The 27,902-nt window shown below is 39.5% G+C and overlaps 1 protein-coding gene across 4 annotated transcripts; it reads right to left on the bottom strand.

Moving 5' to 3' along the window:
- On the bottom strand, positions 1 to 27,902 carry AASS (aminoadipate-semialdehyde synthase). Of its 4 annotated transcripts, XM_036400875.2 has the most exons (24): positions 27,838 to 27,902; positions 25,796 to 26,016; positions 24,537 to 24,713; positions 23,819 to 23,903; positions 23,009 to 23,076; positions 22,751 to 22,897; positions 21,715 to 21,793; positions 21,503 to 21,630; positions 21,188 to 21,336; positions 19,866 to 19,988; positions 19,604 to 19,715; positions 19,020 to 19,079; positions 18,859 to 18,926; positions 15,037 to 15,158; positions 12,675 to 12,804; positions 11,692 to 11,802; positions 10,312 to 10,420; positions 9,774 to 9,914; positions 7,750 to 7,917; positions 5,471 to 5,566; positions 3,727 to 3,842; positions 3,462 to 3,550; positions 2,961 to 3,137; positions 1 to 2,538 (listed from the first exon to the last, which is right to left on the bottom strand). In XM_036400875.2, the coding sequence occupies exons 2-24, from the start codon at positions 26,006 to 26,008 to the stop codon at positions 2,420 to 2,422; spliced, it is 2,787 nt and encodes a 928-aa protein (XP_036256768.1). In that variant the 5' UTR covers positions 26,009 to 26,016; positions 27,838 to 27,902; the 3' UTR covers positions 1 to 2,419. The 4 variants fall into 4 exon arrangements, with proteins under 4 accessions (XP_036256768.1, XP_036256767.1, XP_036256771.1 ...); XM_036400874.2 differs by lacking the exon at positions 27,838 to 27,902 and having other exon boundaries at positions 25,796 to 26,197; XM_036400878.1 differs by lacking the exons at positions 23,819 to 23,903; positions 25,796 to 26,016; positions 27,838 to 27,902 and having other exon boundaries at positions 24,537 to 24,632.

Below are 27,902 nucleotides of genomic sequence, written 5' to 3'. Positions count from 1 at the left end.
CAGAGGCGTTAAGATTTATTTTTCAAGCAATCTCATGTATAAGATACAATTATCTTTCCAGTAATATGTAAAGAGAACTGAGAAGTATAATCTTCATACAAAAAGATGAGCAATAAATTCATTTGAGTCTAAACATAGAAAACAAAATGCAGCATTGCACTGGGAATTAGAAATATATTCCAATATAAAATGTTTCAAAAATAGTAGCAGTGTTTCTTGATGAAAACACTGCAGTTCTCATTCTTTAATGTTCCAAAGATATTAGATATTTGTAAAAAAATCTGATTTTTGTCCCATACTGCATTTCCAAAGCAGAAAAGCAAGTATGGTGCATGCATATATACAGAGGAACAACTCTGTGGTTGTGTATTCCTGGGCTAAGGGAGGGGACAGAATTCTCAAGTAAAATCCTGGTCTCACCAAGCACTGGACTGGAAGGGACCAGCAGGTACAAGTATAACTTAATCCTTAGTTGTAGGCCATTAATCTACCTGGAGAAGCAGGAGGCAGCAGAGAGCAGAACATTGCAGGCTCCATCCTTACCCCAGCTGCATCTACCAGCCAGACAACAGACCAGCAGCCTGTAAGGTCAGTGGGAAGCAAAAGAACTTGGTGGAGACAGGATTTTGTGTGATATATGCATGGAACTGTAACAGAATCCAAATCTGACATTACATTAAAAAAGCCTTGGTTCAGTAGAAAAAGTCCTTCTTTTCACAGTAACACCTGCCCTTCATTCTCCCTTTGGCTCCTTTCACCCAACTCCCTAGCAGCTGCTACTTCATTGCACCTGCACAGAGAAAATCCAAATCCTGAGCGGCAAAACCTGAAGATCAAAACTTGAATTATTGTTATGGCTGCTTTTCCTACCATGCAAAACAACACCTGGAATTCCAGCCTCTTGGAACTGTGATTACAGCATGGGTTCTCAGGAAGGAAAAGGCATTTATCAGCAAAGTGCGTTTGTGAGCAAAGCTGGAAGCAAACAGCTTCCTGCATCAGTATTCAGCTTTAGAAAAGGGAAGCTCTAGGCAGGTGCACAGGTACCAGTGCAAATACAACCTGCCCACAGTATTACACCTCACAGACCTGACTGATGAAGTCTAAGCCATGCTTTAAGTTGCAAGGGGGTGTAGAAATCCCTAAGCAAAAGCCAGAGAAGCAGGCCTGAAACAAAAAGATGCAATTGGTACAATGTTAAGGAGAAGCTGCACTTGGGCTAAAGTTCAGTTGTGGACTGATGTGGCTAAACTGCAGCTAGAGCAGGGCTGACACATGTGACAGCACAGCACTCAGCAGCAAATGAGCTGGCAAACTCCATCAGGCTAAAGTGACACAGAAGTGAGTAGTAGGCATAGGTTCCCAAGTGAACGCTTCAAAACCATGCTAGCAGAAGAACAGGAGCTAACTCAACAAATGGCAATTTATACCTCTAAACCTGGTGCATTTCAAAGCTGCATACACTACACAATGTATTCCCTTTGTAACAGTACTTAACTTGGATGAGGCACACAGTGTAAGTGGGAAGAGTAAACATGTCATTTGGAGCATCTTCTAAGCACAGTAACTGTGTTGTATTTCAGATTGCCCTTCGTAGCTGCAGAGCTAAATGTTAATGTGCTCTCTCCACAGCACAAGGCAACACGTAACAGCAGGTACTTCAATATATTGCAACCAGCTTCTGCTCTGTAACAAGAAAGGGTATAGGGGGGAAGCCTGCTTTAAATTTTCTTCCTCCTCCAATTAATTTAAATTTACATTCATTATAAAGTGATTAAAAATATTAAGATCAAATATTAAAGAACTGAACATTTTCAAGATTTAACAGGATCTTATTTGCTAGTAGTGCAGAATTTCTAAACTATTTTTTGCATATTGTTATTGTGAAAACATTCATGAATACTGCTAAAGTGAAAGGGACAACCAGACTTAAAATTTAAGTATCATGTCCATCTCCATTTTTCTGAAAAATAATTTTTACCACATGAACAATTAAACTTCACCAATGGAGTTCATTACCCAGACTTTTCCACCGCAAAATAATCCACTAACAGATTTTTCTTTCAGCTTAAATTTGTCGCAATAATAACCCTATACACTTAGGAGATAAACTCTAATAACAAAAAACAAAAACCTTCTGAGATATTTTAGATAGGATAAAGATAAAAGGATAAAGATAAAAGGAAAGATCTGATTGATGCTGAAACATGTACATGAAAGCTTAACAATTTTAAGAGGAAAATATCACAACCTGTGAGTATTGACAGTTTCTACATCAAGCCTGGTGGCAGGTTTTACAGAAGGCAACATTTGCCTATGAAATGGCAGGTGCTGCCTTTAGCTGGTCCAACTGAGATTCTAAAAGGGGAGGTGGGGGAACCAAAAAAACCCAAAACCTGATAAAATCCACTGCTTTCAGTTACTGTTTGATAATGCTGCGAGTACTGTACATAATGCCTTCTGCCCGAACACGTTCAAGTATTGGCCCATAAACATTCTTTGTCAAAGGTATGACCATTCCTTTGGCAGTTATTTCACCTGAAATAAAGGCATTAAAAAACCAGTGTTAGTCCTCTACCAGGTTTATTTGAGAAAGCTTTGGTAGGTTCACAGTGGGGTTTTTGGGACACAGCCAGATCGAGGTGCAGGGAACTGCTGAGCCATTCAGCCCTGTCACATCATCAATTATAATTTATCATGCTAAAGGTTTTGTCTATACTAGTGTAACATTTAATATTAAATGACTTAAAAATCTTTGTGGATTAAGCAGTAAATTAAGAATGTCACTGAATATCTGAACATCCAAACATGCAGATTAAAAATGCCTGTAGACAGGAAGCATCTGACAAATTAAAAAAATACACATAAATGGACTTAAGAGACACTATATATTTACTTTCTATAGGCAGGAAGATAAAGAGGATTGAAATACTGTTACTGAAGTTGGAATAGGTACTTACCATCTAGAACCATTTTAGCAGCTATAGCTGCAGGGTATCCTACTGTTTTAGCCATTGCAGAATATCCTTTGTTATCCCCATAGACAACCAGATCAATAAATTTGTCTTCCAAATGGCCAGAAGGATGCCTGAGACCTATTTCACTTCTCATAACAATCATGTCTCTCTCTCCAGTGCCTAAGAGAAAAGCACACAAACTATCCATTACTTGTATGTCAGTCACATCAAGATGAGGTTCCTGAATAGCTAGGCACTACACATACACAGCATGCATATCAGGGAAGTGACTGAAGGCAACAGAGGAGGACAGAACACTAAGATCAAACTGAAAGTGTAACAGGAAAAGAAAAGGATAAATTGGGGAGGTAGGGAACATCACAATACATTAAAAAACCTATCAAGAAGGTTTATTAATGAAGGTGAGCAAACTAATCCAATTAAGGCTTATAAAAGATATTGCCATGTTCCATTCAAATCCATGAAAAAGAATTTTTCCCATACCAAAGGGCAGCTTCATCTCCATGTGCTTTGCAAAAGCCCCTACAATGGAATCTGCTGCTGGAACCGGTTCATCTCCCAATAAACCTAACCTGGCAGAAGAAATGAGGAAGACTTACATCATTGCCTATCAGCAGTTTCATCTCATTTTTTTAATTTCCAGTTGTTCAGCATACCAGTTTAACAGTATTAACATGAACCAAAATGGCTAGAATTGCAAACACTTCTTTTTTAATTTTTAAACTTTCGAAATCATTGGAACATTTACCATTCCACTGCTTCCAGCTGACTTTTGTCCTTGTCCAGTTTGCTAAATACAGCTTCTTTAAGAACATGGTGCTCAGCAGGTGACTTAATTCCAACCAGTTTGCACATGAGCTCTTTCTGTTTGAAAACAAAAGGTTCATGAAGGTCTGACATCTGTTCCCACTCCATCTCAAGCAAAGTTTTGAGAAACAACTACTCTACTAAGATCAGTTAAAATCCAGGACTTCAGAGGAGTCAGCCTATGTGTACTGGGAAAGTGAGAAATTTGAGAATTTTAATCACAACAGGTGAAAATAGGGTTTATCTTTTCCTAAAAGACTTTGTACCCCACTTCTCCACTGCTTCACCCTATATTTTAATCTTACTCCTTCCACTAGCAGCAAAGAAAGAACATAAAAGCCTGCATAAACAAGGAACACTAGGAGAATATTAGGATGAAAGAGAAGCCCCTGGAAAATGACAGAGTGAAAATTTAGAGATAGGGTATCTTTCAGTTGGTGTAGAAATGGAGAATGTCCCTTTCAAAAGGAAGGAAACAGACCAATGAGATGAACAAAGCTCTGGCAAAATCCTGTGAGTGTTACCAAAGAGATTTCTCATGATACTTGTGCATATCTGAAGGCCATTCTGTGCCACCTAGATGCTAATTATTGCTTGCTTCATTCACAGCAAGGTGGATAATGTACTATAAGCAAGATATGAAATATGCAAGAACTGCAGAGTCTACAAGCTCATGTTAGCCTTTCTCTTCTACTTTCCTGACAGAGTAGATGTAAAAACATTGCTAAATGTTTGCAGTGAGAATAATGAGTTTATAGCTATTTTTACAGATTACATAATACTGTATACTTATTCAGTGAAGCTAGAAGAACTGGAAATTCCAGTCATCTTTGCAAAGAAAACTTCAAACTATCAACTCTAAAATTTAAAGTAGACAAAAAATTATCACAAAATAAAAAAATAATAATTTTAAAAAAAGGAAAAAAAAAAGTAATTCCTATATGGCCACCCAAAAACTCCTGGAGTTTGCTCATCTTCCCAATACTAAATGTTAGTCAGAGACAAGCAAGACTGTGGCCTCTTCATCTTCTGCTTTCTTGGTTCTGAGAACACCCAAGACATTCTTCAGCTCTTTCCACCCCATACTGAAATATAAAATACCTAGTCTCTACAGAGACAACAAAAATTCTGATTGCCAAATGCAACAGCAGCACATCAGAGTCATGTCTTGGCTGAGATAAAGATGAAGTAAGGCACCCACAATCAAGACAGAAAAGCTGCATAACAGAAGATCTAAAAAATGCTTGTACAGAATTTCAATAGAAAAACAAATTAATATACTCCTTTATGCACAAGCTCTTACTTCTTGATGCCCTGAAAAATACTTTTACACTGACAATCATGAGCCAGTAATAATTTGGACACTGCAAACTCTGAGCACTGACGATTAGACTGTGACTAACAAAAAGCATAAGACAATTCATAAAAATATGACCATGGCTTTGCCTAGCTGAGGCCTGAAAGCCTCCAATGTCAGACACCCCAGAATCTATCAGGGAACCTGTTCCAGCACCTTATTCCATTCCTGCTGAAGAAAGTTCTCCTAATTTCCAAGAAAAAAAACATTTCCAAGATTGGGATGCAGTAGAAGATTCTCATTGCTAAGCATACCCAAGTCTAGCAATAAGAAAACCATCTGCTGAATAAACCAGAGGAAGGAAGGCAGAGTAAGCAGAGTAACTCACCCAGGTTAGAGGTGGTGTAGTTGAGCTCAGCAAAGGATAAGGATCTGGGTTAATTAATCCTAGTTTTACAAAGCCCCCCATGGTTCTGGAGTATCCCTGAAATAAAAGAATAACACCATTAAATACATTAATCACTTGAAAATGAGGTATTTCTCCTTGGTTTGAATGCAGTGATAGACATAACCATAATTATTCCCTGGGAAGCCAGCCACAATAACCTGATGCCAGTGAGGTTAATGCCATGGAGCAGTGTCTTCCCCAGCCCCTCTCCACCCTTCCCCACTTTTCAATACTTTTTTTTAATGGCTTATTCTGTCATCAATACTTCCATGGCAAGTACCATTGGTTGCTGAGATCAAAGGACTCAGCTGGCCAGCACTGGTTGAAATCCCAGCCTGTCACTGCAGGGTTGTGTCAGCCAGCTGATAAACTACTGAATACACAGAGCACAATGCTGAACTCTGCTCACCCAGTTCCACACCACTGGGATTGTGTGGACATCACATGGGCTGCTTTTAAAGGTAAGAATCCTGTGTGTTTATTTCTCATCTTCAGGAATATCAGAGAGACAAAGCAGTAGAATGGTTTAAAAGGAACTGCAAAGGTTGCATTAGACTGTGCAATAAAAGAAGTCTCAACTGATTTCTGCTTACTTCTGTTTGTATCCCATTAACATTCCCACACAGCTGCTGAATACCTGAGAGCACTTACATGCAAGTGACTAGAAACACAAAAAAAGCAGAATGGAGGAAATAAAGCACCCTGAAAGAAGACTAATTAAATTAGGAGTCACTTATTACGAGCACTAGGTTATCAGCTCAGATGGCCTTGCAGTGAGATCCTTCTGTGTGAAACCTCTTTTTAAACTGACGCCATTAGGTATCTAAACTTGATCTCTAAAAGGCATTTTAGGAGATGATTGGCTCCTCAGTGAACAGATGGGCTTCTGCTCTGCAGCACAGCAGCACGTGCAAAAGGCCAACACTAACTTCTGTCCTGCTCAGCACAGCGACTCTGTGCTGGCATGTCAACACAGTATAAACAAAAAATAGCAATAATAGCACCGTGCAGGCAGAGGTATGGAAACCCTTCCCCAAACCATCACCACCCCAGCCCAAAGTGCTGGCCCTGCTGTGGGGGTTAAGGAAACAGCACTAACCACAGGAACAGCATTCTTGCAGCACACTGACATCCACCTGGCATGTCACCCTGACACTTCTGCAGTTCCTTGTGCTAGCCCATACAAAAGAAGAAAGTTTTACCAAGCACCAAATGGAATAGATAGGATTGTCATATTAGGATTCCATTATGAGATAGACACCTCCCACATATTTTTACAATCTCTTCTGAAAAAGAGCTTGTATCTAGACTGACAGAAAGAGAGCTACTGCAATTTATAACCCTTTTTCCCCCATATTGGCCTTCCTTCTCCCATGCCTTTATCTAAGCAAGCTTCCCTCCCAGAAATACAGACAAAAATCCTGTTGTATTGCAACAGGGGAATTAAGACAAAAAAGACATACAACTTCCTCAGACTATGGACAAATAACAATAACTTAAACCCTAGCATAAACCTTAGCAGACATAATACAACATCCATAAAAGCTTTTTCAAACCTTCAATATGATTCTAGGTTTATTCCTTCTTAATGCATATTGACTGAAAAAAATAAAGAAAAAGAAAGTCTGACAGAAAAACATCAAAACATTTTGATTCTGCTTTGGACATCTAACAAATGAAAGGAAAAGACTTGATCAGTTAGAAGGGAAACACATCTATCTCTTTACATTTTACTTAGCTGACCAAAATTATTAAGCTTCTCAAATTTAAGATTTCTAGTTACTTAATGAAAAACTTCTCAGATTGATGGAAAATCATAATTTTCTGTAAGATTTTTACATTATGTTTTTCATGGGAATATAAGAAAAGAGAATTATTTAATTTTTTAAATCTTCTATTGATCTGACACCAGATACAGAGCCAGAATAAAAAGAGGAAACACAGACTATGCAAGACAAACTGGCCAATTGTCTAAAACAAATAAAATTATTTTTCCATTTTGCAGCAAATACCTGTTAAATATACCAGGTAAAGCTACATTAAAAAAAAAAAAAGATAACTGCTTTCAGTTGTCTCTCAACTGGGAAACTGGGATAATGGGGAGTTCATAAACAGCAAGCGCAGACCTGTAAAAGGCTTAAATACACATTTTTATTGAAATCGCAACATTCATCTCTTGAGGAAAACAATAATTACTAATAAAAACACCAACAACTTACTTTGTATCTTAAGGTGCCTCTCAGTAAAGTATGAGCTGTCTGAATGCCATATGGCTCAGCATATTTTGTACTGTCTCTGTTAGGAAAACCTTCAAGGTTTAATCCTGGGAAAAAATCCATTGGAGTAACAGAATCCAGTAACGCTCCTCCAGGTGGAATATTGATAATCTAAAGTTTGTGAAAGAACAGCAAATATTATTTTTGTGCAGTAGTATTCAACTTATTTTAGAACAGAAAAGATAAAGTATGCTCAAAAGCAGGAAAAACAAGTTTGGCATTAAAGTGCAAACAAAGGCCCAATCTAAATAAAGCAGTTGTCCAAGCCATTTAATCATACTTGGTGCAGGAAGACCATGCAATTTGTCAGCCATCAAAGGGCTAAAACAAGCCATGTTCTTCTCACACACACAGTTAATTCCTGCTGCACTTATATTAAAATGGCAGGTTCCCATTTCACTTACATTAATGCCATTTTGGACCATATCTCTAACTGCACCAGTGTGATGGGACATGAGCTCTCTGTCTTTTGGTCAAGTAATTTATTATGCTGTTTAGGTTTTGTTTGGTGTTTTTTATATGGGAAAGAAAGCAGATATAAATAAAATGATGGATGCTTGTTCCTTTTTTTAAAAAAAAATATTAAAATAAATCAAGTGATATCACACGGATATAAAATTACTGCCCATGTGTGTCTTTACTTGAAGCTACAAAGCACCATGGAAGGAAAACAAAAAAAAACAACAGGGGACTAGTTCTCTTACCACTCTCTTCCCAACCGCAGCCCTGAACCCCGTTTCCTTCAAGCAGCTAAACCCCAGATTTGCTATGCAGCATCAATACAAACTCATTTTCTGACTCCCGAGCAAACGGACAAGGTTTACTTATAGAAGAAATACTAAAGCAGTGAAGCCTGCAGCCAAAAGATACTGTTGTGTTTGCCAGGCAAGACAGGTGTGTGAAAGAATCCTACACAATGGTCAAAGACATATTTAGAGGCAAGGAGGGAAAATTGCAGAATTTACTGACAAGCTCATCTAGTGCTGGCATAATGACTCATTCATATGCATGATCTAATTCTTCCTAGCAATGGGTGAACCAGATCAGAAATAGAAATATTTCAACATTTTCCAAGAACCCCTTTCATCTGAAACTTTTACTTCATTGCTTTTTAAATAATGATCCAAAATACAATCCCTGCATTTTTCCTTTCTTACTTCCATAAAAACAGTAGAGCACCAAAATGTCATAAAAGATTATATTTCAAAAGAATTCTAAGTTTTGCAGATCAAAGAGTTTTAGGTACCTAGCTAAACTTTACAGTGGTTATACAAGTCAGTCTCCTTGACAATTCCAATAACTACTCTGAGCAAGTGACAGTAGAAGTAGATGGAGCTGGAAAGCAGAAATGTGATAATGGCTTGCAATAGCTTTGCACAAATCAATTACAATGTTTACACAGAACAGAAGCAGTGACATTTGTAAGGTTAAGTCTAATGACTCCTGCACAAACAGCAAAACAAAGCTTCTATAAAACAGACGAAAAAGCATTTCACAAAACCCACTCAGTGAGTTATTGGTATTACACACTGCACCAAAAGAGAAAGGAATCAAGAGTTCTACTGTGCATTGTGCAAGTACAAAATGAAGCTATTTGATTTATCAACAGAACTAGATAGACAAGCATTCTCACCTTTATTTCACAGGACCAAAGACAGGGCAATTAAATAGCAAAAGCAACTTCCAACAGGAATGGAAGTTGAATCCAGAAAAATCAACTCCGATCCATTGCTTTTGTCTTTAGAATGAATTCCTTCCTGGCAACCAGCTTCCACATAGTAAGTAAGTATTAAGCTAGCAGCAGCTAGGTATCATCATGCTCCAAACATAGTCCTAAGTGATTTATGCAACTGGCTTAGGCAACTGGCTTGAAAGTAAACAGAGCATATTGCAAGTCCCAGTTCCTTCCTTAGCCAAATACCACAGTTTTTGTCTGGTTTTAAATGAAAATTTTCCCATTACTTCACCTCTCCATCTTTTAAATACGTAGCAGACTGAACTGTATTCAGCAGCACTCCTTGTGGACTCCAGCTGAACTTGTACCTCAGAGGATTGTCAGAGTGCTCTGGAGCTGGTAGGCCACCGCAGAAAGAGGTGTACGATACAACCTGTCAGATTTATCCACAGGAAAGAAACAGTGAAGAGAAAACAGATCAGGATGCATAGAGATCTACCCGTCAGTTCTTGAAATTTCTGTTTTTCCCCAAATGGGTCAGATGAGAAGGATCTACAGTGGGGGAAAACTGCAGGCACTGCCTGTAGGGGAGAGGAAAAGATACACTGGGGCAGGTGTAGAATATCTAAGAATATCTAAGAATATCTAAGAATATCTTAGCTGATATTCTCACCAAGTGAGTTAGTAGCTACGAAATTCAAAGCATCATAAAAAGTAAAATGTCCAGAGTCTGTTACACATCAGTGACATGCTCAAAAGCTGCATGGTGTTAAAAGAACAACTTTACTAATATAATCTTGGCAGAGCTACGCACTCCCCGCTAACCTTACCGTAGCACCAACTTCTTTTGCCTTGTCAATACATTCCATCGCCAACATGTGATCAAGACCAGGATCCAAGCCCATTTCACTGACAACTGTAATACCAGCAGCTTCTACACTAAAAATAACAGAAACACAGAGCCATCAGAATATTCACTATTACTGGCCTTTTATTCCATAAATCTGTCCAATCTGCCCAGTGAACCTCCCCCAACACAGTAAATTCTGGGCTCTGTCTGTAGCTTGTGGGAATAAAGAAACAAAAGCAGATATAAAATCCTGAAAAGTGACAACCATCTAAGAGCCTTCTAACCTTTTCTTCTCTTACTTCTCTGTGCCTAGGTGCTGGTGGAAAAACAATTTTCTACCAGCTATTCCATATCCCACAGTCTCCTGGACAGTGCTATCTATAATGCAGGAAGGTAGTAATGCAGAGAGCAGCACAAAGCTAGTCATAATTGTCCTAAAGAGCTCCTACAAGGAAGAGAGACTAAAATGCCTGCTTTCCAAAATTACAAGTATTTGGGGTTTTTTTTCCCTAATAGTTGCCTACATTCCCAGAGGAGTTCACATATCACCACAAACCGAAGATTTATTTTATTTTCAAACTCAGTTTGTCTTTTGACAAATGCGAAGTACCCTTTTTATTTTTTTTCCTGAGTGCATGCTTTATTTTCAATAAGAATGGTAGGAGAGGCCCCTAAATATCCCTCACTTTCTGCAACACTGATTCTCTACCAGTCTAGTTTTTTCTGGTTTATCTTTTGTAGAGACACAGCATGTACAATTCTTCACTTGAATGCACTTCAGATTTTCCAATACTGTGCCTCAGAGGAGCACCTAGATTAAGCTTCATGCTCAAAACAACTTCCAAGCATATAGTAAGTAGGACAACAGAAACATTAGTTACAGTTGTCACCAGTTTGAAAATTATACAGTGGGCATATCCAAAAGAAGAGCATGAAGGAGGAGATTACTGTAGATACAATAAACCAAGAAATGAGTTTTTATTACGGGAAGGCAAAGGATGACGAACAAGCTTGCTGGTAGAATATGACAGCACAGCTACTCAGCTTGAATATCAGCCCAGCTCAAACACCTTAACAGGTCTGAGGGAAGAGGAAAAGGCACATTAACATGAAATAGGATGATGCAGGCAGAAAATAATTCCGTTATTTAGAGCATTAGTCTAACCAGGTTGGGGTACGCACTCACTGCAACATGCACCTTTGGGAAAGTTCCTTGGTCCTTCATCACAGAAAGAGAAGCAGAAAGAATTTGGAAAACAGTAATTCACAACAAGTGTTGCAGATGTAACAGACTGCAAAATATTCAGATAATGCACTAAAGAAGGAAGCAACACCAGGGAGATGCTAGTTCCACACCTACCTCTCCTGAAGTTCTTTCATGGCTGGTGTTAAGTAGCTGGCTGTTACCAAGTTCACTTTGTTGTCAATACATTTCTTAGCAACAAAAGGATGTGCTGAATAAGGCAGCAAACTACAAAGGAAGGAGAATCATGCAACATCAAATTTCAACCAGTTACTTATCCCGTCACTGGAAAGACACTCAAATGTTTTTTGAATGCCTATAAAAGAACTCAAGTAATAGCTCAAAAATACAGTCACACCTGCCTTGGAACATACAGTCACACCTGAGCAGTTCCATATCAATGAAAGTGAAACAGTACCCTAGCAGGACAGCATTGTTGTATGCACTCAGAACGGGGCATTGAACAATAGGGAAGTCATTCTTGAGAGGGCATCACACTTCTCTGTGAACCACAAACCACTGAACTCTTTCCAAAGACATCTTCTAAACAAGCATGCTGGAGGTTTAGAAAATGCAAAACTGTCCTTGAGAAAGCTTGCATTACAAAGATCTTGGTGAACTACTTTGTGAAAAGCACATTCTACATGGAACAGAAGCAACATTCATGACAGCTGTGGCAAAAGAAACAAAATGGCAAGGACTGTGAAGTTCCTTCCCTGAATCAATATCTGGAATGAGTTCTTTCTTAATGGGATATACAGAAGAAATTACCAAGATGCCAGAATTTTTCCTCCTCTTGTGAACATGAAAATTTGATCCCAGAGACACATAAGCTTGTGGATGCAACTGGCCCTTCACATTAACAAGGAAATCCACCTAACTGGTGAACACTTCTGAAGAAGTCAAAACCCCTTTTAAAGTTCTGATACCCTGCTACATGAGAAGGCAGCAGCCAGTTACAACTACTTACATGCACAAATACAATCCCAAATCTTGGCCATTAAAAAAAAAGCTTATGTGTTGATTTAGGTCAAGCAACTAGGGGAAAGAAGCAGCATGACTTAGGGTTGAGCCTGTCATATTTTACACAGAAATCTAACCTGATCACAAGGTCGTGGTTTTTCACCAAAGAGGACAGCTTTTCCTCATGCTTAAGGACATCCATATGAACTGGAGTAACATTTCTGTACTTCTTTGTCAGTTGTTCAAGTTGCTCCTTCATGACAGATACTGTTTTAAAAGTCAAACAATAAACCATTACCTATAGATGAAGCTAAGTCTAAAGCACACCCATGTATGGTTGTGTCATATTTCCCAAAGAGAAACATTTGCATGCATGTTTTCCTTCACTAACAGTTGAAGAAAAATCAGACATTTAGTAAACAAACATGCTCAGAAAAACTTACTCGATCCCTCATTCCACATGTTTAAAAAGAAGTATTTTGAAACTCTCAACACACTTTAACAGAATTCCTATTTACAGTCAAGTATAATAGCTTAAAGCAAAACCTAATTCACATCAATCACAATTTTAAAAATGACAAAGATAGAAACAATAAGCTTCAGCTTAGGTCAAGTGTGATCAAAAGTTTCAAAGTGACTACTTTTAATATTTACATATGGCTTAGTCCTCCCAATCCCAAATACCATATTGTAACTAAATGGGATAAACCCAGTCTCTGCCTGCCTTCACTTAACTACCATTATAAAGAAAGCAGAACTGAAAGAGATCCACAATAACAACACCAGTATTTGCCACCTCTGACTGGTTTCCCATCCAGCTCACCATGCTGCCAGCACAAGCCAGAGAGAACAAAAATAGGAGTGGCCAAAGAAGACAGCACATGGGGCACAAGCTCCTGGGGAATTAAAAGGCATCAGCACTTACCATCATAAGGAAAGCAGAACTGAAAAAGAGAATGACAGTAACACAACCAGTATTTGCTACATCTGACTAATTTCCTTTCCCAGCTCACCATGCTGCCAGCACAAACCAGAGAACACAGCCAGGAAAAAGGAACAGCCAAAGAAGGCAGCAGGAAGGGCACAAGGTTATGGAGAATTAAAGGCATCTGTGCCTCTGAGTTAGGGCCTTATTCCCTTATGGCCTTTCCACAATCAGTGGGAAATAAACATTACCAGAAGGTGTTTCTCTATATCCTACAAATCAAATTGTGCTGAGGGAAAAGAGCTAGGCAAAATCATCCACAAATTCAAACTTAAAAAAATTTGATTACATGAAGGTTTCCCCATTAAAGCTATCATCTGGATTTAAAGTGGTGTTGCCTAACACTACGAAACCAAACATGGCACTTGGATGTGCATTTTGTTTTCTGCACCTACTTGCCTGCTATCAAAATATTAAAGAGTAATATCTTCATGTCCCTTTCCTTCTGTGCTATTTTTGTGCATGTGTGCTGTAGAAACTGCATGTTTTTAAGCTACCCAGATAAGAGGCTATGTTTGCTCAGCGCCTGGCAAAACAGATCTTCCAGTTCACCTGGTTTCCCTTCCTGCTACTGCACTGCAGGGAGTGGATGCAACCTCTGTAGTGACAAGGGGATGGGCACTGCACATTGCTGTAATCCTTCCCTCTCCACCACCTCAGGAACTGCTCATAACAAGGGTGCAGCTTTCCTAGATTTCCCCTCTTCCTCCCAGTAAATCTTTTCCCAGGGGTTAAAAGTACTATGGTTATCACCATGAAGGGTAGAAAAAGCAGCCAAGAGCCAGGTATGAAAGTAGCATGACAAAAAAAAAGAAAAAATCAATGCAATAGCAACAAAAATCAACAGCAATAAAACTGTAAGTTCTAAGGGAAACGACTTCCCAGCAAAATATCTTTCAGGCAATAAGGCAATAGAGCCTGAGTTTTAAATCTGAAGCCCCAGAATCAGGGTAAGGTCATCATTAAGGGTACAGAAAAGGATTATTGAGATGCCCAGCCTGAAATATGCTACCAAAACATGTTTTGGATAAAACCAAAACAGAGGAATAAACAAGTAGGCATTTGGTGCTCGTGGGAAAGTTGGAGTCTGAAGTTTTACCATCAAGACACTCATTTTAAGAAAAGCAGTTACTTAACTCATACAGATGTCTATAAAAACATTTTCATATTCTTGTTGTGTGAGGCTGAAAACACAGCCAAAAACCAATGTACAAAAATGACAGTATGTACAAAACCAATCCTGAGCCCAAAGCAGGTTAGAAGGAAAAATACTTTCCAATTTCCCTACAGGTTACACATGGAAACAGTTAACTTCTGACATGGCTATGTCATTTTCAAATCAATTATTTAAAATCAAATGCTCACAAAGCTATAAAATCCTTTTCTGCTGTGCATAATAACAAAGATTTCCTTTATCTCTTCTCAGGACCACATCCATTTATTATTTATGAGAAGGGTTCTGCCACATGCTTCAGTAAGACATAATACTGTAATGAAAACAAATTCTTACATACCAACTGTGATGTCAATGTTGGAATCTCTAGTGAGATATTCAAGCACAGGGCCAGAAACATAGCCAGATCCCAGCAATAAAACCCTCTTCTCATTACTCATCTTCAGTGACTGAGCCTGTTCCCTAGAAGGTGTTCAAGGCAAAATTAAAAATTACAGAAGGAAACTGTAATCTGCCTAACAGAAGAAATATGTTTTAGTAAGTCTACAAACCACGAGCTCTATTCAGACCAGAGTCAAGCTCCTAGCTCCCAATCCAGGACTATCGAGCGCTGCTCCCATTCTTCTGCTGCATAACTTCTAGTTCCTTTCCTCTAACATAAACATGATCAAATCCATCAACATTCCCACTGCTTCTCCAATTTCTTCTAGCTGTTCATCAAAATTTTCCCAATGGCCAAATTACTGTAACCTGATACCTTGAGGGCCACCAATGTCATGCTGGGCTGTCAGAAAGGGATTCCAGGCTCTGCCTTGCTCCCTTTACAACACAGTAACTGTTAAAGGACACAAAATCATGCTGGTGAAAGAGTGTTTTGTAAATTATACTAGGTTCATATTAGTCCACCACAAGAACATGATAGTCAATAGAAGTCAAATAAAATTTAATGCCCAACCAAGAAATCATTATTGCAGACAAGGACTCAGATTTGAAAACCATCACAGCGTTTCAACCTAACTACTACTACTCTCATAAATAAATTTAAGTAGATCTGTTGACTTTCAATATATGATGTACTCACATCAGATTTTGCATTTCTTTCTGTCAACAGAATAATGCACTCAGCAGTTGTTTAAATATGCTCTCAGAAACTCATAAATCATAGCAGGAATACACATTTTGGCTGTTTATAATTAGTTTTCTTTTTAGGTTAAATTTGCATTAAGTTGTAAATCAGGATTGTGAAACTGTGTAACATATGACTACATAGAAAAAATTATTTAGCAAAAGAAAAAATTCTTAAAGCACTTCTTATTTTTCAAGAAAGCTGTTCACTGCCCTACTGTTTAATCTAATTAAAGGAGATTGAGGTTTGGCTTTTCTTATCCCATACCCTGAAAACAAATTTCAACAATAGGTCGGACTTTCAAAGATACAGTCTCATAGGAATCTTCATAAGCATATAAGCATATAAGCATATAAGCAAGATCCTAAGTTTCACCTTTGTCCACTAAGAGTTCATACCAGCATTGCAGATTATGCCTCAGAAAGAATGCTGACCTGTAGCTGACAAGATGTTGTCCACTCTGCTGAAACCTGCTGACCTTAGAAGAGGACCAACCACACATCTACTAAATAATATTTGGTTCAGATATTTTTGAGGCTTCTCATGGCAGCCAAAAGTCAGTATTTTGGTTGTGTTTTTTCATTTCAAAAATGGCCATAACAATGATAGATGATGTAGAAGTCTGCCAGAGCAACATCTGAGAGAGAGCAAGACAAACCAGAGCACTATTGCCCAAACTAAAGCATGGCAGGAAGTGTCTGACTATATTCAGGGGCACAAGGCCTCAAATAATACCACTGAAAAACTACTGTGAGTGAAGAGAGTTAAATCAATGCCAAATACATCTGTATCATATGTCTGAAGCACATCCAGCTTACTGTATCAGTACTGTAAAGCCTGAATTACTCTCCAAAATTTCAGATGTTCCATCCCCCTTTACTCTTATTTCAGAGCCTTTTTTAAAAGACATTCTTTTCAGATAATTAAATCTGAATGGTATGTACCAATGTATCAACTCTCTAACCTAAATTATTACTATAGATTACTGTAAATTTTGACCTTCATAAAAGTTTTACAGATTTGATTTTTCTAAAAAAAATGTTAAATCATTATTTAATACATTAACAGAAATTCTCCTAAGCTGTTATATTGCAGACCCAAGGGTTTTCCTTGTCTTCCTCCTATAAGAACATCGTCCACAACTGAACTCTTATGGGCAGTGAAAGAGAAGAATTTCTCTCCATGCTTTAGGGAACAAAAGTGGTAGGTAGCTTGGAGTGTTGATGAAGGAGAAGTTCTTATATGAAAGCAAGCTGGATTTTGCAATCCAACTTATCAGATTTACTAAAAATTTTCTAGTGTGTAGAATGAAGTCACACTTGAATCAAATACAGCATGTTTACTCTAGGACAGGCAAAAACATGAGCTGCCAAATGACCCATCAAGCATGAGAACAGAATCTACACAGCTCCAGATTATGCCTACTCTCTATAAATGAGTTTTAATAATTCAGTTACAAATAACATCTACATTGTTAATGTGATGTGCCTTTCCAGCTGTGGGTGAGAAACCAGTAAGAGTTAAGAAGCAAGTAAGGGTGCAAAGATGTAGATGAGTTTGTTTGGTAAATCTAATGGCACCCAAGACAGTTCAGCTCATACAGTCTGGCTGTCCTACATCTGAAGTGTTCACAGACATTGAAGGAGTATTAGCAAATAGTCTAAATAGAACCCTCAGAAACTAAACTGGATGTAGCATAACACTTTTCTAGAGTGTAAACAAGCCACATAATTCCTATAGGGCCTGAACAAGAGCACATCTCTATCTAAACCATCACACCCTAAGCAGTAAAACCCTTCTTTCATTTGCATCACCTCTGAAGTTTGCAAAATAAAGGACAGTATTGTTAGCAGGTCCTGCTTTTCTGACAGCTAAGTGAACACCACCACTGAACAAATGAACATCCCATGCAGCACACAGATCTGCAGAAATATCAAAAATCAACCCAAAAAAAAACCACCCTTGGAAATGAAGTCTCCAGGGTAGTTCACAAAAGACCATGCAAGTGATTATGGAGGAAGCTAAAAAAATATCAGATCCTTGCACTGTGTGAGGAATAAAAAAAATTACTATTGAGACAGCCTCTTGAAGGGCATAAATATCAAAGAGCACATAACAAAAATCACTATGAGCTGAAAGCCTCTGAGAGGCAAATAGCACATTACTTAGTGTGAAAATTCACCTTTAGTTCATCATGCACAAGTTCATAACCAGAAGTCCCAAAGAAAATTGGAGGGGTTTGAGATGCAGAAGTCAACACACTGTTTTTAGTGCAGAGTACATGCAGTGCTTATGGTCAGACCAATTTAAATTTTTGTAAGATGTACAGTGTAGCTGTCACTGACCAGGAACATGAACCCACTTACTGTGAAATTAACATTTTTCATGTGTAAACGATAGATATTTGTTAATAGTAAGGGGGCAAGGGGAATGGAAGGGATGGACAGGTTATTTATACTTTTGTTAGCTTAATTCAGTCTAGGCTACCACTGGCACATAACTGCTGTGACAGGGTGGGGATGAAGTGGTAGCTGAAGCTGTAGGTGATGAATATAACAAAAAGTCTGAGAGTCTCAGAGTCTCCTCAATACATCCAGTCACAGAACAATGCCACACAGCACAGCACTTGAGCCACACAAGAAGTAACTAGATTCAAGGAATATTCAAGAGCCTTTTGCTTTCAGCCATTCCTTTCAAATGACTGTATGTTACATCCTTTTCACAAGGGCAAGGAGTAACAGAGTAAATCTAGCATGTGGCTGCTCTCTGCCTCTGGTAAAACAGTTTTCATAATGCAAGACAGAGAAAAATGACCACTTTCTCAACTTCAATGTAAGTTACTAACAACACGTGTTAATGATTTAGGCAATGTGCATGAAGAAATAAGATCATCAACCTAGAAGACATTTAAACACAGTGCAGTATAGATGCATTCCACCAAGACACAAGAATAAATGAATGTAAAAGGGGAGACAGAATGCAGACAGGGTGGCTTTTTAAATCCTGAATCAAATAAACTTTAAGAGCCTACATTACCTGCTCTCTCTCAGCTTCTGAATATATTGATACTTAGGTGTCAGTGAGCCATTGGATGCAATCACTGCCTGGAAACATATGAAACAGATTTTGAGGGCTTTATGTGTCTGTATATTTCAAAGCAGGGGAAGACAAGAAGGGTGCAAAATTGCAAAACTTACATCTCGAACAACAGGAGAGTAATTCTGTTTTTCAAGAGGTTCTGAGCCTTCTGATACCAGCTATGGAGATAAGTTATTTCAAATCAGGTCATTTTATTACCAAATATTTCTCAAAGTAAAACATTAAGATTTTGAGCAACATTTAAATGCATGCAACAATACCAGTATCTTGTATATTTGAAATACTTATGGCTGCAATCAGCATCACTTGACTTTTAGGAAAATACAGGGATTCAAACAGCAGTCTGACTGTGAGGGATTGCTGAGTGCCCAAGAAAATCAGATGTTTACATCTGGTGCAGGGTCCAGAAGCAATGAACTACCCACCAGAGCCTGTTTTCTGCCTACAGAAAGTGTTCTTGACAAATCCCTAAGACATCCAGGTCACTCATGTCTCATTCACATGTTTCCTTTTCAAAGGATTGCCTCAAGACTTCAAAAGCTTTTTTCTTTTTTTGAAGTACGAAGTCAGTTATGTTCTACAGCAGATTCCTTTTGAATGTATACAGGAGACCAGAAAAGCAACAAACAAGCAGACCAAGTTCTGAGCCTTTTACCTTCTTGTCGGACACATAAGCTCTTACCATCTCTTCAATATAAGGGAAAAGCATGTCCCCAAAGTACTCTGTTGCTTCTATAGGAAGCTGAGCTGGCAGATTGTCAATGGAACACATCAGAATCCCCGAGCCTTCAACACTGAAAGAGAGAAAACAGCTCTTCTAAACTACTTCTTAGTACCTGAAAGGCATCACCTGTCAGAAGCGTTATAAATGCATGATTTTTTCAATATAATGTTTGACTCTACGAGTTACAATGGAAAACAGTACAAAGTAAGGGCTCTCCCACCTGTCATGAGTAATATGCTGGTCAGCATCATACATACAAAATGGGTTGTCAATTGTTGTACACTCAGTCATAAATTCTATAGATCCTCCAGTATCTGCTGAAATGTCACATATGGCCAGAAGCCTAAAGCAATTAAAATAAAAAGACAGTGGAATAGAGTATTAAACAAATTACTAAGAAACACAGGTATAAAAGGTCACAAGTGGAGAGAAAACAAAAGAAATGCGAAAAAGATCTATGTAAATTGCAGCCTTCTTCATCTCAACCAATTTAGACGTCAACAAAACACAAAAAATGGTACCCAGGAAGATAATGGAAATTTGGCCCTATTGTACTCATCAGGTTTGCACTCCTATCAAGAGCATCCAATTTCGTGGCAAGACTGGCAGAATCCATTCACCCATGATATTTTCTCTCTATGCCCTGTGCTGCCAACACCTCCTATTCGTTTCCCATCTACCAATTCTCTCAGGTCATGCCTGTGCAGTCCTGCATTAAACTAACTCCCCATCCTACAGGGAAGCCTAAAGAAGCAGCTGCCTTCTACCAGTTCACAGATAGCAGGTGCAGGTGGAGCATTCATTAGCCCAATGCACAGCCTCTGGCTCCACTGAAGGTTAACTCTTCAACTCTTTATTAGTTGTATGAGAGAAAGAAAGGTGTCAAGAGCTGGCAGAGAAGAGACAAAGACCTGATCCCTCACCAGGATATATTTTCATGTCCTCCCCAAACCTGTGTCAGGGCTATTAGAGAAAGGGTGGCTCTCACCCCCATTGAAAGAAGACTAACCCTTGATTTGCACCCCACATTCTATCCTTAAAACTAATCAGGGCTGTGAAACATTTCACTACCTGCTGCAGAAGTAAGAGGTGCTAAGGAACAGTTATTGAACTTGCACATGGTCAAATGACAGGGTAGCAAGCACTTTCCCTAAAACTCTGCTCAGGCATAGAAACTTCTCCCAATACTGGTGCAGCAGGTACATTCCCAAATACCACACTTTTATTTGTATGAGATTCTGTATGAAAATCAGTGGCAGAACTACCTCTGCAGAAAGACAGCTGATACCTGCTAATCATTTCTACTGTAATGTTTTCAAAAACTCCAAACTGTGAAAATAGGACTGCAAAGCACAAAAGAACAAGAGTGAAATCAATGGGGCACTGTAAAACATGCCACAGGAAAATGGGTCACTGTAAAACATGCCATAGGAACAAGGTAAAATAAACACAATCATTTACTATGTGCTGTGGTGAAACTACCTAACTTTACAAGTTAATCACTGTGCTGCAAAATTGTTACAAGTGAAATGAGTGTCTTACCTGTGTGGTAATTCAGGACAGCCATCCATTGCACCAGTAGCAGATTTAACTGGCACCAGCAGCTTCTGAGTGTCCTGCCGACTCAGCAAGCGAGGACTATTTTGTTCCCAGTATATGCCATTAATTAAACAAGTTGTGTAGGGTGCAACCTGCAGAGAAAGTTACAGATGCCTGATGTTTCCACCTAGTACTTTAAGAAGAAGGACCTGGTCCAGCATTTTAGGTTAACGCTCTCAAATTATGACAATGCAAAAGTATAGTAAGTTCAAACACTCTGTAGAAAACCCTTCATAAAAAAACAGAAAAGATGCTCACATCAATGTGAAAGCGAGAAATGTAATTTTCTGGATGTTTATCATAGTCTGCTGGATCATACAGTCCATCACGTTTCCTCACGAGATGATGGTGACGACTTAGCACTGTTCCATAGACTTTCCTGAGGTCTGAAGTAAAAAAGAAAAATTAGCTCTTATAAACCTTGGACAAAAAGGGTTTCTGTGTGTTCAATCACTATTGTCACTGCGTACCTCCAGATCTGGAAACTTCCTTTAACTCATGTGGTTCCACAAACTCACATGGGAGAGCACTGAACATTTCTTGAGCACCCTGAAATCACAATAAGCAGATCATAAATGTCATGTAACACTGCTCACTTGGTGTTTGAAAACAAATGTAAAATTTCACATACAATTTGACAGCCCTGCCAAAGAACAGCTCCAGAGATGTACACATTGTTTCACACCTACTCCTGCTTACCCAAAACTAAGCAGCTTGGGCATTGTGTGCAAGGAATTTACATCATTCCCCACTACTGCAAAATGCCTAAACCACAATCCAGTGCCTGGTTCTTACTTCTAACGGCTGAGCGGGGAAGCCTCAACTCAGCCACAAGAGGGTTTTGCTGCCACTCTGAGGAGCAGTTTCTCTTTAGGAAAGATCCCTGAAGCCACTCCTCATCAGCTGTTCTAAAAGCCAGGAACTACAAGATGACTTCCCCAATGAGCTAAGATCACAACCAGAAGATTTTCAGACACATCATCCTTTTGGCTAGAAGGAACACATTTATGCAGGCAGTGATTTCGCTTTATAGCTGGAGACTTGTTAACTGATCTTTGTTGCCAAAACCAGGCATGACACAAAAAAATAACCCTCAAGTCAAGAACTTGTAAGCCAAGTCAATGATATCCAGACATAAAAACTCAGCAGGGGCTGGAAAAAATAATTCTTTCCTCCATACCTTAACTGAGTGATTAATTTACCTTGTGAGCACAGAGTCAACAGTGCAGAGAGAGGGGGAGAGAAATCATGCAGGTTGGAAAGGAGAGAGAAGCAGTAAGATTTAATCCATGTTCATTGATAAGAAGTTAGCACGTCAGCCTGGTTAGGCATGACCTCATATTAAACATCGTAGTTTACGGTAGTTAAAAATTGTTACTGGCAAAGGAATATGTGAAGCTCAAGCAAACAAAATGAACCCATCAACCCATTTAACCTGATAGAGATCAAATGCCAAGAATTTCTATTAACAATTATATAGCATTTCATTTTGAAGACAATTCTTACCTTAGAAACATTACCAGTGCCCGTAAACACAAATGTTAAGGGCCCCACTGACTTTGGCATCAGTCCCAGTGAAATTTCATACCCGGCATCCCGTACTGCCTGCACAGCCTGACTGCTATTCCTGTAGTTATGTGCCATCCCAATGTGCTGAAATCAAAGGCACAGACCAATTAAGATATTCTCCATATTCAAATACAGATAACTAGCAGATACCAAAATTTATTTAGCTAAAGAAAAATACATAAAAAATACTCTTACCATGAAGGGAGTGTGATGACCCAGAGCTAAAAATCGCAAACCCAATCCATGCAGAATGTTGATCATTCCTGTTGTTAAAAAAACAATAGAAAATAGGACCATCAGTCCATCAGTCTTAATTACAAATATGCACAGTTAGAAACTGCAGAGATTGACTGAAGCCTCAAATCATCCCAGGTATTTTTCCTATGTTTTTATATTAATACTTTACTTCTAAAGAAAGTCTACATAAAACCAGAGAAGAAGAAAATTAATAGCAGTCCATGACCTTAAACTTGCTCCTGGCCCATTATGCATTTAGGCACCATTTAATATTCAGATATCCTTTTATGAGGTGTATCCACATCACCGGATTCCAAAGAAGGAAATAAAAGAGTCTCCTGAAGAAACAGTGCTAAAGTTCAGTAGAAAGAAATGAGAACCATGCCACACAAGAATCAGATTAAATGCATAACAGTGACAAACAGATATTGTTCAAGCTCTTGGGACTGACAGCAGCCTTTTTTTTATCAAAAGCCTAATCAGTTCATCTCTTGATACTTAAGTCTGCTCCAGACAGTTCAATGGAGAAACAGGACTTCAAGACAACAGCATAAAATATTAGATTTGTCAGGAATCCACATGACTACTTGACATGTCGTCTCATGAAAGTAGGAGGCACAAACCAGAATGGAAAAAAGCTGTTAAAAGCAAGAATTCAAAACGCAGTTAAAAACACATCGCAAGCCTCAACTTCCAGGAAGGACAGACAACCAGAAGTATTACAGGAAGTCACTCGTTGCAAGCCTGCCTTTACTTTATACACTATACCTGCTACACCAGCCCACTTTCCAAAGGCCACAACTCGCATTCCTTTATGATCAACCATTTTTTCATAGTCAAACAGTCGAATTTCCTGAAAATACACAGCAAACTGAGTATTAAAACTTTCAGTGAATGCAGTCTGTGGCACGCTGTTCTCCCAGGAACTACCTTTTCACATGCCTTTGTCATTCTTCATTGATAGAGCCTGATGGGTTTATATATGGTAACAAGATAAAAGTATAAAAATAAAAACATAACAGTAGCACTGAATTCTTGTTTGAAAGAGTGTCTGCATTGCCCACACCCTCTTTGCACAGGGCTCCCCAATGTGCCACTCCAGCAGCTGCAGGCCCATTCACATCCTCTGGCAAGAGGCTGCTCATTTCTGCATGAACTGGCTGCCTTCCTCTGAAATGGCCAGATTGCACTCCAACTTCCCAACTCTTCGTGCTCAGAGAGAAAGAGCCTCCCTTGAGCACACCATGCTCACAACTTATCTGCCTCATGCACATGAAGAGAGTAACACTGCAAACACAAGATCCTCTGAGCAAGAAATACTCAGTGTCAGGAAAGGATACTGAAAACTGTCCTCGTTAGCCTTGCTTACAAGTATGTGTGCTGGAAGTAACCATACTAGGCAGCAAGCTCTTGACCACACTTAAGCATTAAGTTCATTTTCCATCCCATGTTAATTGACAATGATCTTCAATATGACATACTTTACCTGTTTTAAAATCTCATCCAAAAGGGGCATGTTTGCCTCTTGGGCTTTAATAGTGTGAGAGAAGAAGGCATAGTTCTTTTTAGGGATTAATTTGTCCTCTGGAGGTCTCTTCACACCTATTATCAGTGAAGCTTCAGAAATATCTTCTTGAATAATGGCACCTGCTTTGACGTACTCCTATGAAAGAGAAAAATCAAAGAAGATTTTTCTGTGTTTTTTCTTAATCAGATCTCAGCATATTATCATCTAGAACAGAGGAAAAATAAATAATTCTACCAAGCAGAAACAAGTTACTGCATGTGATACATCCACAAACTTCTTTGATAAAGAGGTATCAAGTATCAAATTGAATTACCATGCTATTATCCTATTATACAAGGCCAAATTATAATTATGTGTGAGTAAAGTACTTCATCTTACATTTACAGACTACAAAAAGGGTATTTTACTAAATTTGAAATATCTTGCAGTATTGCAATAATGAACACTTTGTAAGATGTTCAAATACTTGGAAATAAGTTTAGAGAAATCTGAAAAATTCAAAAATATGAAGACTGATGACATGTGATTTTATAAAATTGTGTAAGTGCAAGTCCAAGCTGATGAGCGATTTCTAAGGAAATGCGATAGTATGATCTGTGCTTTGATGAAAAAAGCTTCGTGTCTTAATTAAAAGGTGGTATGTGCAAGTAATGACTAATTCCCTACTTTTGTTTCAATTTGCATCTGTTTTCTCAGTTATCTTACAGCAGAGAATTGCTGCTGCTACAAAAACTGTAAAAGCTCTCTGTCCTGAAGCTCACAGCATTAAAGAATAAAACTCTCTCCTCATTTCACGTGAGGAATAGGACTGAAGCAAGAATGGAATTCACCAGATTCATCTTTCCTGCTCTTTTAAAAAATACAGTGTTTTTAAGAGTTCTTGCCTTCTCACAAACAGAAGACAAAAACACCAATGCTAAAGAAATTCCCAAGCTTCTACTTCAAGAGAACCTAGAACTTCTAGGGAGACTGATGACAGGACACGAAATTGATAAAAACAACTCCAAAAACCCACCATGATGCCAAGATTACATTAAAAGGCTATAGAACTATTCCCTTTCCTTTTCACTAGCATGACTCCTCATTTAGCAGCAAAATTTACATGTTTCTGGGGGTTTTATATGTTTCCTTATGAATAGCCTTTGAATATTCTTTTTCCTGTACTATGGTTAACAACTGCACTATGATTTTGCTTGTGTCTCCAAATGGGACCTTACCTTTTCATGGATGGCTCTCCGGTTTGATGGCTGCACCAAGACCTTGTATCCCATCTTTGTCAACTCCTTAACATGCTTTGGTGCTAGAGGTGCTCTTCTCTCCCACGCATTGACATCTTCCCTCCTGATGGCCAGCACAGACTTACGATGATGACAACGCTTAGTGTGGTGGAACACACACCTACCGTTTGTGTGACTAAAGGCTCGGAGCATGGTAAAGCCTGATGGCAGCAAAGACAAAGTAATAAAACAACAGAAGTACATATGCAATTCAGACACTGTTTGTGCAAAAGTTCTGGTCTCCTTTAGCATCTGCTGTAAAACACAAACCAGACACTTCATACTCTAGTTCTTCATACTGTTGTGAGACATGAATTCAATTTCAGTGAATTGTGTTGCATCTTGATCTGATGAGGTGTCTTTAGAGACAAATTTTCAATTTTAGTAGTTGTTTTGATTACTGTAAAGGAAGGGTTTTTTAATGTGTTCTAGGCAGCTACTTTTAACTGCAGGGCTTAAAAAGAATTCTGGAAACTTAAATTTTCCAATTATATTCATTTGCCACCATAAACCAGGCAAAGACCATCAAAACTTGCATCAAGAACAGTCAGAACTAACAAACATATAGAAAGAAAGCAGAACACAGGCTGTATGGCAGGCAGTTGATTAAAAGAGAAAGACCAGCACCAAGTATACAACTAATGCTTACACAGGCCAAAAATGGAAGATCAAGATCAAGACCTTTAACTACTGAGTAGCAGTGAGCATATGTGTGACCAGGAACAACACGTTTTTGCCCTAATATGATTTTTCTGCAAAATGGAAAAGCTTCACTGGAACAGATTCCCACTGCAGAGAAAAACCCCTTTATCTTCTATCTCGGTCTCTTCACTCCCAGTGAAGCCTACATGCCACTGCTTATTTCTGCAGGGACACTGCCAGATCCAGCATCAAGTATCCAGGAGCCTAAGGCCGTCAGATACATTTGCAATTAAAAGATGTGAATCTCAGAGATAGGCTTCAAAAATGTGAACTTTGCTTCCAACGCAATTTTAACTGATAATACATGAATCTCTGTATCTGAATCATTTGGAAAATCCTGTTTGTCCTCATGCCTCAAACTTGTAAAATCTCTATATACCTAAAGACTTCAGAGGTCCTGTTTAACTCCAGGCTTGGTGAAACAGAGGGACTAGCACACGAAGGACAGCACGAAGGGAATCACCACACAGTCATCTACAACAGCTCCAAGTGTGGTCTTCCTACGACTGCATCTGTCCACCAGCCAAGGTTACTGTAGTGAAGTTGCAGGTATTTTGACACTTCTCTTCAGCATGCTAAGAGGGTTCTCAAAGGGCATAATGATCCCTCTCAAAACAGGAACATCATGTCACTATCTCAGCACACTAAGACATAACGATGAGAGCAGTTTCTACTAGAACACTGCACCTCGTACCCAAGCCTGCACTGAAGCAAATTTCCCTCCCACAGAGGACTTGCACAAGGAGAAAAGCGACGCCTTCCTGCGGGAGTGCACCGGGATCGCGGGTGTCCGGGCAGGGAGCAAACAGCCGGGTGACCTCTGGCAGGCCAGAAGTTCGCCTGCATGCCTCCCCGTGTGTGCTCAGGCTCAGCCACAGCGATATCCACATCCCGTTGGAAAAGTGAAACTAACTTGAGCATTCCAAGCCTGAGTGCTGGGAACCCTCCCCAGCGCCCCCCCCCCGCCCCCCCCCAGCAGCCGAGTGACCGCGGGGCCGCCACCGCGCCGGTCCCTGCTGGGCGCGGGTCACATCCCCGCGAGCATCCCTGGGGCTGGGACAGTGCCCAGCAGCACAGCGAGGGGCCTCCCGCCCGCAGGGGCGACGCGCGGACGGGAAAAAATCCCTGCGGAGCGGCAGGGCAAGGCAGAGGGGCGGCGGCGGGCAGGGGGAGAAGCGCTGTGAGCGGGCGAGAGGAGGGCGGAGGGCGGCGGGCAGCGCTCGCTGACTCCCGGAGCGCCGGGCAGCACAAACCCGGAGCGCCGGGCAGCGCGAACCTACCTCGGGCAGCGGGGCAGCGGCGGCACGGCCGGGCGGCCCCGGCCCCTCCTCCGGCCGAGGTCCGG

This window comes from Molothrus ater, chromosome 5, assembly GCF_012460135.2.
Source record: "Molothrus ater isolate BHLD 08-10-18 breed brown headed cowbird chromosome 5, BPBGC_Mater_1.1, whole genome shotgun sequence".
Lineage (NCBI taxonomy): Eukaryota > Metazoa > Chordata > Aves > Passeriformes > Icteridae > Molothrus > Molothrus ater.
Note: the sequence above shows the minus strand (reverse complement) of the source record. Positions and strands in the feature narration are given on the sequence as shown.